Genomic DNA, 11,379 nt, shown 5'->3' with positions numbered 1-11,379 from the left:
GAAAATAAAACAACAAATTTGCATAAATTTTAAGTAGTTAATTTCAACTTTTTATAATTTATTTATGTAATTAATACTAGTCAGTGTATAATAGGAATAATAATAAGATACTTTCACATTTTAAATAAAATGAAAAAAGTGTTGTTTTTATCTTTTAATTTAATACGTAATTGTTAAAAAAAATTGCCAGTAATGGCGCGTATTTCTCTTTAGGTTTTATGTAATCTGTAAAAGGTAATAAGCTAATTTAGGGTGAAAAAATAATTAAAAGATTGAAAAAGCATCAATATGGATGATAATGCTATGGGGTTGAATGCTGGTGTTTCTGGAAAAAAGAGGCGATTTTTTTCCGACGATGATGAAACCCCTATTAAACAATCAGAAGCAATTGAAATAACTCAAGTTAAGAATACATCTGAAGTTTTGGTAAAAGAAAATCTTGACGTTTCATCCAAAGATTCTACCCCACAAATAATTATAAACAAATCTGCAAGATCAAAGAGAGTTCTCAGTTCAGATAGTAGTGATGATCTTGAGTCTTCAGGTGATGAAAGTGAAAAGTCGATAAATAACTCTCAATCACAGCAATCAAGTTATTCAACATCTGAGGATGGGTCAGATGATAATTCAAATGATGAGTCAGATGATGAGTCCGATGATGAATCGGATTCTTCCTTGTCTACAAGAGGAAGAAGAAAACTCATTAAAACTGAAAATGGCACTCCGATCAGATCAAGACAAGTTAAAAATGAAACTAAGCAAACAAAAAGAACATCAACAGGCACAAGGGCCTCCACTAAATCAAAGTCTGGTGCAGATTCTAAAACTAAATCTAAAGCAAAAAGTACCGGTGGCAGAAAAACAAAAACTGTGGCTAAAAAAAAGCGTGCCTCGGAAGAAAATGTATCTAATTCACAAGACAATTCTTCTGATGAAGAAGGAAATACTGCTTATGTTCCCCGGAGAGATCGTGACCATAAACAAATATTAGTTGCAGCTATTCTGTGTAGGTGGTGGCATGCACTTCCAGACTGGCCTCCACCAGATACTGATTACCAAGCTTTGCTCAAGGAAAGAAATCTAAAACTTGTCTCAATTGATGATTGGGAGGAAGCTCCAGATATTGATGAAAATGGATTTTCTAAAGTTTATCAGCTCTCCGAATATGCTGGTGTTTTTAGGGATTCAAAAGGTAATGCTCATGATTTAAGACCTAAGGATAATAAACCTTGTTATTCTAACTTAATTAAAATGGAAGAGGGAAAGCTTTATGAACTATTAGTTACTGCTCTGGAGAATCAGATAAAAACATTAGAAACTGATTCTCCAGGAGATTCCAAGCTAATTAACGAATTAAAGGTTGAACTTGTTGAGGCTCAAGCCTTATTGAGCCGTAGAGTATCCAACAAAAAAAAGTGACCTCCTCATTATATATATTTGCTAATACATTAATTCTGCGTATATTTTCATTTTAATTTAATTTCTTTTTTTTTTTATACATTAAACCTAATTTGTGCATGCCATAATTTAAAACTTTAAACAGCCCCTATAAATACCGCCAATTGTTTAATGGCTTTATTATTAAATGTTTGAGCGGTAAAAAAAAGCGAGACGTAAAAAATAATGAAAATATGTTGGTATAGGAAAAAAGTTAATTTTTTAAGCTTTCAATATAAAAAAGGCGTCTCTTATGTAGATTAAGTAATAAACTTAATTAAATAGTAAATATTAATAGTAGTAATAATAATAATATAATAGTATTAATAGTTAATACTATTACAATATTTACGTATAGGTTATTATTTACCTGGACAACTTTATATAACAAAGTTAAGATCTTTATAATCTTAATTCAATTTAGAAAAAAACTCAGTTTACAAATAGCTTAAAACGCTTTGTTGGTTAACATAATAATCCAAGATGGCAGCTGTTTCAATGAATGAATTACCAAAATCTCAGGTTCAAGAGTTGATCTGCTCTTATGCAGTTTTGACATTATCAGACGGTGGCGTTCCAATTACATCTGAAAACATCAAGAAGATTATTTCTGCAGCTGGTGGAAGCGTTGAACCATATTTCCCAGGTTTATTCGCTCAAGCTTTGTCTACTACTAATGTCAGTGACATCGTTGCAAGCTGTGGAGCTGCTTCAGTTGCTGTACCAGCTGCTGGTGGTGCAGGCGCATGTGCTGCTCAAGATTCTGGAGCTTCAGCTGCTGTTGATGACAAGAAGAAGAAGGAGGAAGAAGAAGAAGAAGAAGGTGATTTAGGTTTCTCATTGTTCGACTAAATTTTACTTTAAATAAGCTAAAGGGAAGAACAATTTAAATTCAACAATAACACTAGAATTATTAGTTAACTATAGTATTGTTGTTTAAGACCTTATTATCTTACCTACTTTATATTTCTATCTCTCTACGAACTTATGAAAAAATGCTATGTGACATCCCAGATAGCCAGATCCTTGCCATATTTTGGGAATGAGATCTAGATCTTTTCTTTCAAATTCTTGTAAGTTTAAAACTTTGTAGCTTAAGTCGGAATTACTGATATATGATGAAAACTCAGACAGAAGTTCTTCAGGTTGTTTAACGTTACTTCTTAATATTGTAACTTTGATGACTTTATCCAAATTATTTAGTACTAATGTTGATAATCTACTTATCAATTGTTTTGATTCTTCTTGAGAACTTAACTCGGACTCTGCCTTAAGGTCTGCAAATCCTAGTATTAAGTCACCTGTCCTTATACCACTCTGAAATGCTGGAGATCCCTCCAAAACACTATCTACAAGCCCAAATGGATAACCCGAACATATTGCAACACCACATTTAGGGCTTTTATCTGATTTATCAATAGGAACATAAGTCTTCTCTTTGCTATGAATATCAAATAGCTTTTCTTCTATTTCTTTCATCAAATTTGAATAGTCTGTGTTTAATATTGCGATTCTATTTCTTGCTCTTCTAACTGCATATATATCTATATCTGACCTTGGAAACCCCTCACTATCTACAAGTTTTCCAGAAATACCCACATCTGGACCACATGAATTTAAAAATTCAGTTAACTCATTTACCTCCTTTTCTATTTCATCCTTCTTCTTTGCCAATTCCTCCATATTTGTATTAATATATTATTATTAACATTACTTTATTTCATTATAAAAACTATCATATAGGTGGGGCCGCCTTAATGTCATTTATTCTTCTAATTATAAAAATAATACTTGACTTAAAAAAGTACACATGAGAAATTAGCTTAAAACAAAATTATTTCACAGTCGAAATTAGAAAATTGTTAAAAAATAAGTCAATATACTACTCAAGTCCTTCTAAGCTTTATCTATCCTAATTTTTTTATAAATATTAATTCTTCCTTTAACATTTGTCAATTGTTTATTTTGGCGGGCTAAATGCATTAATAGTGACAGTGAGCGCCAAAGTCATGCGATATTTAGTGTGGGAAGGTTTTGGATCCTTATATTATGTCAGATCTTTTATAGGCAAGTATGTAAGTTTCGTTTAAAAGAATTGCTTGGGGAAGAACTACCTTCACATTGATATCTTCAATTTCAATCCATTCGTTTCTGGTAGGGTGCAGGAGGTGAGTTAAGAATTTGCCATTTTGAATGGAGCCTTTATGCGATATATTGGTAATTAAGTTATACTTAGTGCATGGGTTCAGGGAAATACTATCTGGATGAATATATGGAGACAGGTCAAGATCTATAAGTGGAAAAGAGACTATAGTTTTGTTTTTTTCAAGATTTAGATTAGACTTTGAGAATCTTGAAATATGAATGAATAAGTAGCAAGGCAGTTTTGATATTAATTGAGAGTTAGAGGAAGAGAAAAACTTGGAGTCTAGTAGCTGATATATTGGTATTTGGAAGACTGTCTTATCGTCATTGTTTTGACAGCTACTAGATATTTTCATTGTGCTTTCAATTATTGAAGGTAAAGTTAGAGTTAGGCAGTTAAAACTAATGTTTTTGTCTGATTTTAATTCAGAATTCTTTTTATATCTTTTTGATTTATCTGCGTTAGATTCAAGCAGTTCACTGCTGGAATATTGACTGGATTTAAGACATAGTTGCCCCTGAATACATGCATTAATGATATTCATATGAGATTTATTTGTTTTTTTTTCAGTTTCTGGAATGAATTTTATCTGAAATTTCTTAAGATATTTGTCTATCTTTTTCTTTAAGTTATATATAATCCAAGAAAACAGTGCCATTGGATCAATGATTATTGAATTTTGAGCATAAATATTTGACTGCATGAATGAGTTAGAAAATGCTGAATTATTAGATGTTTTTGAGAAAGGAAATTTACCATCGGATTTTTTCTCAATGATCTTGACAAGATCATAAGGAGAAAATTTTCCCTTAAGATTATTTGGGTTATATATTTTTTGAATAGACTCTATAATACTGAATAAGAGTGGATCGGGGATTCTTTTTTCAATTTCATTATCATACAGTTTATAACTGAGGCACAAGTCTCTGAATTGAGTGATTCGAGACAGCATTAGGATGATTGCATTTAAAGAATCATTGTTACCAAAGTTACTTAAACCAATAAATCCTGGAAAAAATTCAATCCCATCAAAGGTTCTAGAGACATTATATAATGATGAAGAGATGATTTCTGAACTAAATCTGGGATGCAGGTATCTTTTAATATCCTCAAGTGAGTGCTCACAAATTTCGTAATCGTTTGGTAGACAAACAATTATAGAATTCGTTAAGTTAATAAACAAATGGTGACCTAACTCTAGAGAGTGTTTATATGCTACTGAGTCCCTTCCTTTCCCCTGATAATTTATTCCACATACTAAGCAACAATATATATGCTCTTCCTTTAATGTCACACTGCAGATCTTCTCATAGTCAAAATCTAATACACTTCTATTAATGGTGGATAAATACGGGCATCTCTCTTCATCATTCCCTAGATATTCACCCATTATTCTGAATTAGTTTTAATTATTCCTTTCAAATTATCAAATAGTAAACTAGACCTTGAGGGTAAATTAAATTTTCAGAGTTCCCGCCAAATTCATATTCATTTTCATAATTGAAACTTATTAAAATATAAAAAATATAAAAGAAAATAGAAAGTTTGGTATTGGAAAATTTCGAATTCTGATTCAAACAGATCAGGGATAGTTGAATTTTTATTCTAAATGATCGAAGAATTCAACAGTAAACCTAATATTGTACTATTATATCAGAATCATGGAAACTTGTATAGATGAAAAGAAAAAATTTGAAGAATGCTTTAAGGAATGGTTGAATAACGGATTTACTACGGGGAACTTCGGTAATCCTTGTGTGAATGAATGGAAAATATATGAAAAATGCATAAACAAGGAGTTGGAAGAAAAGAATCTTTTAGGTCTAAAGTCATTCACCACATTCGACTTGAGTGGAGATAAGTTAACTATTGAAAAAAATATGGCTGATAAGCAAAATGGAACAATAACTGAAAATTCAAAGAAATAAATACTATATTAATTTAATCTTTAATTTTTTTTAGATGGCCTGAATTTACTCTATTAATGGCGCGCACTAGACCATATATTAAAGATCTAAAAAGGTATCTGCTGTTGCATAGTTTTTTAATATTTTCTTTGAATTCAGCCTTTCTAATGATGAAAGTATATACTGTTGTCGGTATATATACATGTTTATCTATGCTATAGAAAGCTAATGGGAATTATTTTCAACACACAACCTGAATTTGGATAAACTTGTCCGCCAGGTAGTAGAAACTCACTTGTTATATTAGTCATCATCTGAATTGGGCCAATTAAATACAGTATTCCAGTATAAGGACTTTCTTTTTCTTTTTGATTTAGCTTTGCCTTGACTTTCTTTTAAAGAACTTTGACTTTTTTCGGAAACAAGCTCTGAAGAGCATTTTTCACTATCTGTCAACTTAGTATTTGCTTCTACATTATCAATCGATTCCAATACCTTAATGGATCGTTTTCTGCCTCTAGTTTGACCACCTGGAATGGCTTTATTTGACTTTTTAGAATTCGAGGCTACATGGTTAGTTTTGCAACTTGAGTTGGCGGAATCGTTCTCTGCAACATCAAGCCAATAATCTTTGCAGTAACCGACGAAAATCTCTTCTCCAGGATGAATTTCCTGTGTTGCTTTTAGGAAAACTCGAGATCTTCCTTCTCTTTCGTCATACCACTTCCAAAATTTTGAGTTGTTTCCAGGGCCACCCAAAAATGTACTACCATCATTAGCAAAAGAACCTCCGCCAATAAATGGTTTTGGGTCCTTTTCACCATCCAGGTACAAACTTGGTTTTACTAAGTCACATATATGTGTTGCTTTGCCTTCGGATCTAAGTCTAAGAGCTTCCTTACGATCAATAACCCATCCAACAAATTCCGTGATTATGTCATTTTTTTGGAAATGACGATCTGAAAAAAGCCCCAAACCTGCAGTGCGTCCCAAAGTGCTTCTTTGAGTATATACCCCATCAAACAAAGTGGAGAGTGATTCCAGCCATTTTCTAGTCCTCCCTCTAGAGGACTTTTTTGAAATCAAGTTGGAGTCCTTGTTTTCATTATTTAAGCTGTCTTCAGTTCCTTTTTGAATGATTTTACTTTTTTGAGACCTAGAGCTTACTTGCTCATTTTTTGAAAAAACCTTACTTGTTTGTTTGATAAATGGCCACTCTGGATTTCTACATATATCAACATACCTGTTGCTGGTCAACTGTCTTTTAATACTAGATTTTATGCTGGATAGTCTTTTGGATGCATTATTATTTTCCTGCCTTTTTTCTGAAATAGATTGATTTTTTGTCTCTTCCTTTGTCTGCTCAGCATCTCCTTCATCGTTAAAAAGGCACTTATTTGAAGTTTGTATGCTAGTTTTAACAACAGGAGATGAGTCTGCCGTTGTAATATTTGATTTATAATTACCTGAATTTTCTTCATGATTGAAAAGTTTAAAGTTTTCCGAGGAATTCCCTCCACTTTTAGATGCAATTCCTTGCAAAGTTTCTAACGGAGCCGTCAATTTATTATCATTCTGAAGTACAGGGCTGACTTTAATGGAAATACTCACATTATAGTTTGCGGTATTTTCCCCTGATTGACAAATAACTTCAGATATTTTGGGTGTATCAGGCTCTAAAATCAAGACAATCGATGATTTGCACGGAAAATTTAGTATATTAAAATTCTGACCTCTCACTAATATACCATTCTGCTCGTTTCCTTCGAATTCTTTAGGAACCCCAAACTTGATCTTTTTATAAACACAATTCAATTCTCCACTAATGTCATTAATTTCTTCCAAGAAATTGCACTCCATTATAATTCTATAAATATAACTTAAAAATCTATAATTTCCACCTTTTCTTTTAAGAGCAGGAAAAAAACTTTATAAATTCATTTTACTCCAACTTTTTTGCTTTATGGTTCTTCAAAATTCTTTCACAGATATGTTAAGGTATAGTAGAAACCAGGAATTATTTCCTTTGAAATATGTTCCTTTCTAATTAGTTTATTTATAATAATTGACCCGAATTAAATATTTATTTTATTTTAAAAAAAAAATTTAATTTACTTTATTTCCACATTTATTCCCTTCCTATACCGGTGTTGCAAGTTTTTTTAAATACAAAATTGTGTAATTACACGTGTCATTGCGCGCCATGTGGGGCCCAATGTAATTTTGCGCATGTAATAAAAAATAGTTCAAAAAATTGCCTATTCTTATTATTGGTTTCTTCTTAAGATAAAACTATTTTGAAATTAATTTGGTGTTTAATCTTGATACTTGAAACTCACTTTACAATCTGGAAAAAACAGGGCAAGCCTTGTTGTAAATTTGGGTTATTATTTCCATAAAATAATTCAAGAAAAATACAGTTATTAAATAAAAGCTATTGTAGGCATATTGGAAGAGAGCTTTGGAAAAAAAAGGGATACAGACGATAGGATTTAGATATTCAGCTATTTGAAGAAGACAAAATTTGGATGGAGCTGTAAATTACCTTGAAATTTAGTCTTAATAGCATTCATATATTCATGTATACTTATAAGAATATATAGTCAGCCCTAGCACTTTTCAGAAGTTAGTTTTAAATACTTAATAGAATGGCAACATTGCATTATGACGATGTAATCACAAGCCAACCGGCTATAATAGATAACGGTTCAGGTACAATTAAGTGTGGATTTGCGGGAGAAGAAGCTCCGAGAGTGATTGTGAATAGTTATGTAGGAAGACCAAAATACAAGAGGTGCATGGCTGGAGCATTGGAGGGGGATATTTTTGTTGGAAGCAAATGCACGGAAAATAGAGGAATTTTGTCAATTTCTCATCCTGTTACAAATGGCATTATTACTGATTGGTATGATATGGAAGCTCTCTGGACCCACTGCTTCTCTGAAATGAAGACCTCATCAGAAGATCATCCAGTATTATTAACCGAGGCAGCTTTGAACCCACGCAAGCATAGGGAAAAGATGGCAGAAGTATTCTTCGAAGTTTATAGGGTGCCTGCATTATTTATCTCAACACAAGCGGTTTTATCTCTTTATTCTTCAGGAAGAACAACTGGAGTTGTCTTGGACAGTGGAGATGGAGTAACTCATGCTGTACCCATATATCAAGGTTTTGCCTTAAGTAATGCAATTACTAGAAGTGAAATAGCTGGTAGAAATGTCACTGAGTATCTCAATTTACAACTGAGAATGGCAGGAACAGTATTCCATACAAAATCTGAAATGGAAATTGTTAAAGATATCAAAGAAACTGCTTGTTTTGTTTCTTCCAACATTCAGAAAGATGAAAACGATGAAAACCAAATAGGGAATTCAGCTTTTGATGCTGTTACAAACTCTAACAATAGAGTAGCTTCAGGATATCCTTATAAACTTCCAGATGGTCAAGTGATATACTTGGGTAAAGAAAGATTCAGAGCTCCCGAGCTTCTTTTCCAGCCAAGTTTAATTGGATATGAGTATCCAGGAATTCATGAAGTTCTAATTCATACAATTAACAAGTGTGACTTGGAAATACGAAGATCTTTGGCATCCCAAATTGTTTTGGCTGGGGGATCAACCATGTTTCCTGGACTTGGAGATAGACTTCTTTTTGAACTTAGAAAAGCTCTTCCCAAGGATGTTAAAATCCGAATTAACGCATCTAGTGACAGAAACCTGTTACCTTGGATAGGAGGATCCATTCTAGGATCTTTAGCTACTTTCAAAACTATTTGGATTTCTAAACAAGAATTTATGGAGGAAGGCCCTAATATTGTTCATTCAAAAACTATTTGAGAAATACAAAGCAATAAATGAGGAGAGGAATAATTGGATTAATAATATATAAATTGTTTTATTTCGTGTAAGATGACGATGATGATGAATTACTATTTGAGAGATTTGGTAAGAATGAAGAAAGGTTTATGAGTGATTTGGAGGTTGATTTGGCTAAAATACTGGAAATTTCCTTATAGGTTTCCACCTGCTTAAGAGCAATAAATGCAGGATTCTCATGTATTGCATCTCCAATCAGCTTTGCAGCTTTTGCCTCACCTTCAGCCTTAATAATAATGCTTTTTTTCTCTTCATTTGCTTTAAGAACAAGGTATTTTGCTCTTTCCGCTTGTTGTTGAGCAACTTGCTTTGACTCGACTGCCTTCTCATAATCTTGAGAAAAGCTTAGATGGGTCAAAGAAACGTCGTCTAGAATAATATTAAATTCCTGAGCCCTTTTTACCAGTAAATCTCGGATAGTTTTGCTCACGTCTTCTCTCATAGTTAGAAGCTGAGAAGCGTTGTATTGAGCCACTACTGATTTTAGTACCTCATTAATTATAGAGGGAAGAATTTTTTCATCATGATCTAACCCTATATTTCTGTATATTTCTATTAGCCTCTCCTTATCAGGCCTGGATAAAACTCTACATGTAATATTCACCATTTGAAGATCTTTGCTTCCTGTTAGGGATACAACAACTCTGGGTCTTGCCCTTATATCAAAAATTATTGGTCTTTCAATCCAAGGTAACATAAAATGGGTCCCTTCTCCATAGATTTTTTTCTTGATCCCATGTATTCTTGAAAACTTTATTGCTCTATGCCCAGCATCCACATTATACATACTATTAGATGCCAAAATACTTCCAGTTCCTACAAACATTATCCCCAAAGTAGCTAACATGTTAATACCTTTCTCCATTCTTGACATAAAAATGCCAGCTATTCAGAGCTTAATCATTGCAATACTGCAAATTCACTATTTGTTTTTAATACGTTTTTATTAATGGCTTATGCCAACTTAAGACTCACTATTACTTAATATTATAAGACTTTCTACTCCCCCTTGTTATTCTTATTTTTTTTTGCCGGCAAATTTCCCATATATGATATTTCTACACTCAAATCCATTAAAAATCATTCATTAATATTACTACTACTGCTGAGACAACTGAAACCGTTATCAACATTTAACTATCCTAAAATCCTACAAATCTCTTTAATTAGTTCATATTTGCAAATTACTATCTTTGAAATTATCCAGCATTTATTTACATTTGGAACCTGTAATTCATCCTTTAAACTTTAATTTTAGTTTACAACTAAAATAGTCTAAATTTTTTATTATTTCTACACCGGTAATAAAAAGAATTTGATAAGTCATTACTAATAATATTTGAATTTCAATTTCACACACATTAATTAACATTTAATAATATAGTTTAAAAAAAATGATAATAAAACATAATATATTCAGTTCTTTTACATTGAAATATTTTATATAACAAAAGTTTCAAATTCAAGTACTGATAATAAATCCAAGAATATTTAAGTATATTAAATATTAGTACGTTCTTATAAGAAATACAACAATTTACTCTTAACAAGAAAAACGCACGGGCTAAGAGACTCGAACTCCTGACCTTCTGCTCCGTAGGCAGACGTGATATCCAACTACACCAAGCCCGCATTACGGGTAATCAGAATTGACTGTTTCTCTAAATAGTTAACTAGTGACAAAAACCCGCTAATTTCTTAAAAAAAGTATCAAAAAAGAGCACCGCGACGGGGAATCGAACCCCGAGCCTCTGGATTAGAAGTCCAACGCTCTATCCAATTGAGCTACCGCGGCATCACATAGGCAGGGATAAAGTAGATTATTTAATTATAACATATTTAATTATTGAGTAGTGAATAAAAGAAGTAAACCTTTCAAGGGTAGTCAATTAATATTTAAAGAAATAGTGGTTTTTTTTTTTTTTTTTAAGAAACTGAAAGTGATTTATAAAGGACCTCAGAAAAGAGAAATTCACAATGATTGGAGTAAATGCCCTTTTTTTAAATAAATTTA

General features: G+C 32.2%; 8 protein-coding genes across 8 annotated transcripts; 4 read left to right on the top strand and 4 right to left on the bottom strand.

Moving 5' to 3' along the window:
- Nucleotides 1-288: 288 nt before the first annotated feature.
- On the top strand, nt 289-1,419 carry cubi_01925 (uncharacterized protein; the record flags this gene model as incomplete). Its single annotated transcript, XM_029018937.1, has 1 exon — nt 289-1,419. The coding sequence occupies one exon, from the start codon at nt 289-291 to the stop codon at nt 1,417-1,419; it is 1,131 nt and encodes a 376-aa protein (XP_028876411.1).
- Nucleotides 1,420-1,920: 501 nt separating this feature from the next.
- Nucleotides 1,921-2,289, top strand: cubi_01924 (acidic ribosomal protein P1; the record flags this gene model as incomplete). The annotated part of the gene is made up of 1 exon (XM_029018936.1): nt 1,921-2,289. The coding sequence occupies one exon, from the start codon at nt 1,921-1,923 to the stop codon at nt 2,287-2,289; it is 369 nt and encodes a 122-aa protein (XP_028876410.1).
- Nucleotides 2,290-2,406: 117 nt separating this feature from the next.
- On the bottom strand, nt 2,407-3,120 carry cubi_01923 (uncharacterized protein; the record flags this gene model as incomplete). The annotated part of the gene is made up of 1 exon (XM_029018935.1): nt 2,407-3,120. The coding sequence occupies one exon, from the start codon at nt 3,118-3,120 to the stop codon at nt 2,407-2,409; it is 714 nt and encodes a 237-aa protein (XP_028876409.1).
- Nucleotides 3,121-3,479: 359 nt separating this feature from the next.
- cubi_01922 (ubiquitin C-terminal hydrolase) lies at nt 3,480-4,973 on the bottom strand (the record flags this gene model as incomplete). Its single annotated transcript, XM_029018934.1, has 1 exon — nt 3,480-4,973. The coding sequence occupies one exon, from the start codon at nt 4,971-4,973 to the stop codon at nt 3,480-3,482; it is 1,494 nt and encodes a 497-aa protein (XP_028876408.1).
- Nucleotides 4,974-5,244: 271 nt separating this feature from the next.
- cubi_01921 (uncharacterized protein) lies at nt 5,245-5,511 on the top strand (the record flags this gene model as incomplete). Its single annotated transcript, XM_029018933.1, has 1 exon — nt 5,245-5,511. The coding sequence occupies one exon, from the start codon at nt 5,245-5,247 to the stop codon at nt 5,509-5,511; it is 267 nt and encodes an 88-aa protein (XP_028876407.1).
- Nucleotides 5,512-5,793: 282 nt separating this feature from the next.
- On the bottom strand, nt 5,794-7,350 carry cubi_01920 (uncharacterized protein; the record flags this gene model as incomplete). The annotated part of the gene is made up of 1 exon (XM_029018932.1): nt 5,794-7,350. One exon carries the CDS (start codon nt 7,348-7,350, stop codon nt 5,794-5,796), a length of 1,557 nt encoding a protein of 518 aa, XP_028876406.1.
- Nucleotides 7,351-8,138: 788 nt separating this feature from the next.
- cubi_01919 (actin-like protein) lies at nt 8,139-9,326 on the top strand (the record flags this gene model as incomplete). The annotated part of the gene is made up of 1 exon (XM_029018931.1): nt 8,139-9,326. The coding sequence occupies one exon, from the start codon at nt 8,139-8,141 to the stop codon at nt 9,324-9,326; it is 1,188 nt and encodes a 395-aa protein (XP_028876405.1).
- Nucleotides 9,327-9,384: 58 nt separating this feature from the next.
- On the bottom strand, nt 9,385-10,212 carry cubi_01918 (SPFH domain band 7 family protein; the record flags this gene model as incomplete). Its single annotated transcript, XM_029018930.1, has 1 exon — nt 9,385-10,212. One exon carries the CDS (start codon nt 10,210-10,212, stop codon nt 9,385-9,387), a length of 828 nt encoding a protein of 275 aa, XP_028876404.1.
- Nucleotides 10,213-11,379: the final 1,167 nt, after the last annotated feature.

This window comes from Cryptosporidium ubiquitum, assembly GCF_001865345.1.
Source record: "Cryptosporidium ubiquitum isolate 39726 chromosome Unknown contig_12, whole genome shotgun sequence".
Taxonomy (NCBI): domain Eukaryota; phylum Apicomplexa; class Conoidasida; order Eucoccidiorida; family Cryptosporidiidae; genus Cryptosporidium; species Cryptosporidium ubiquitum.
This window is presented reverse-complemented; position numbering and strand designations above follow the sequence as displayed.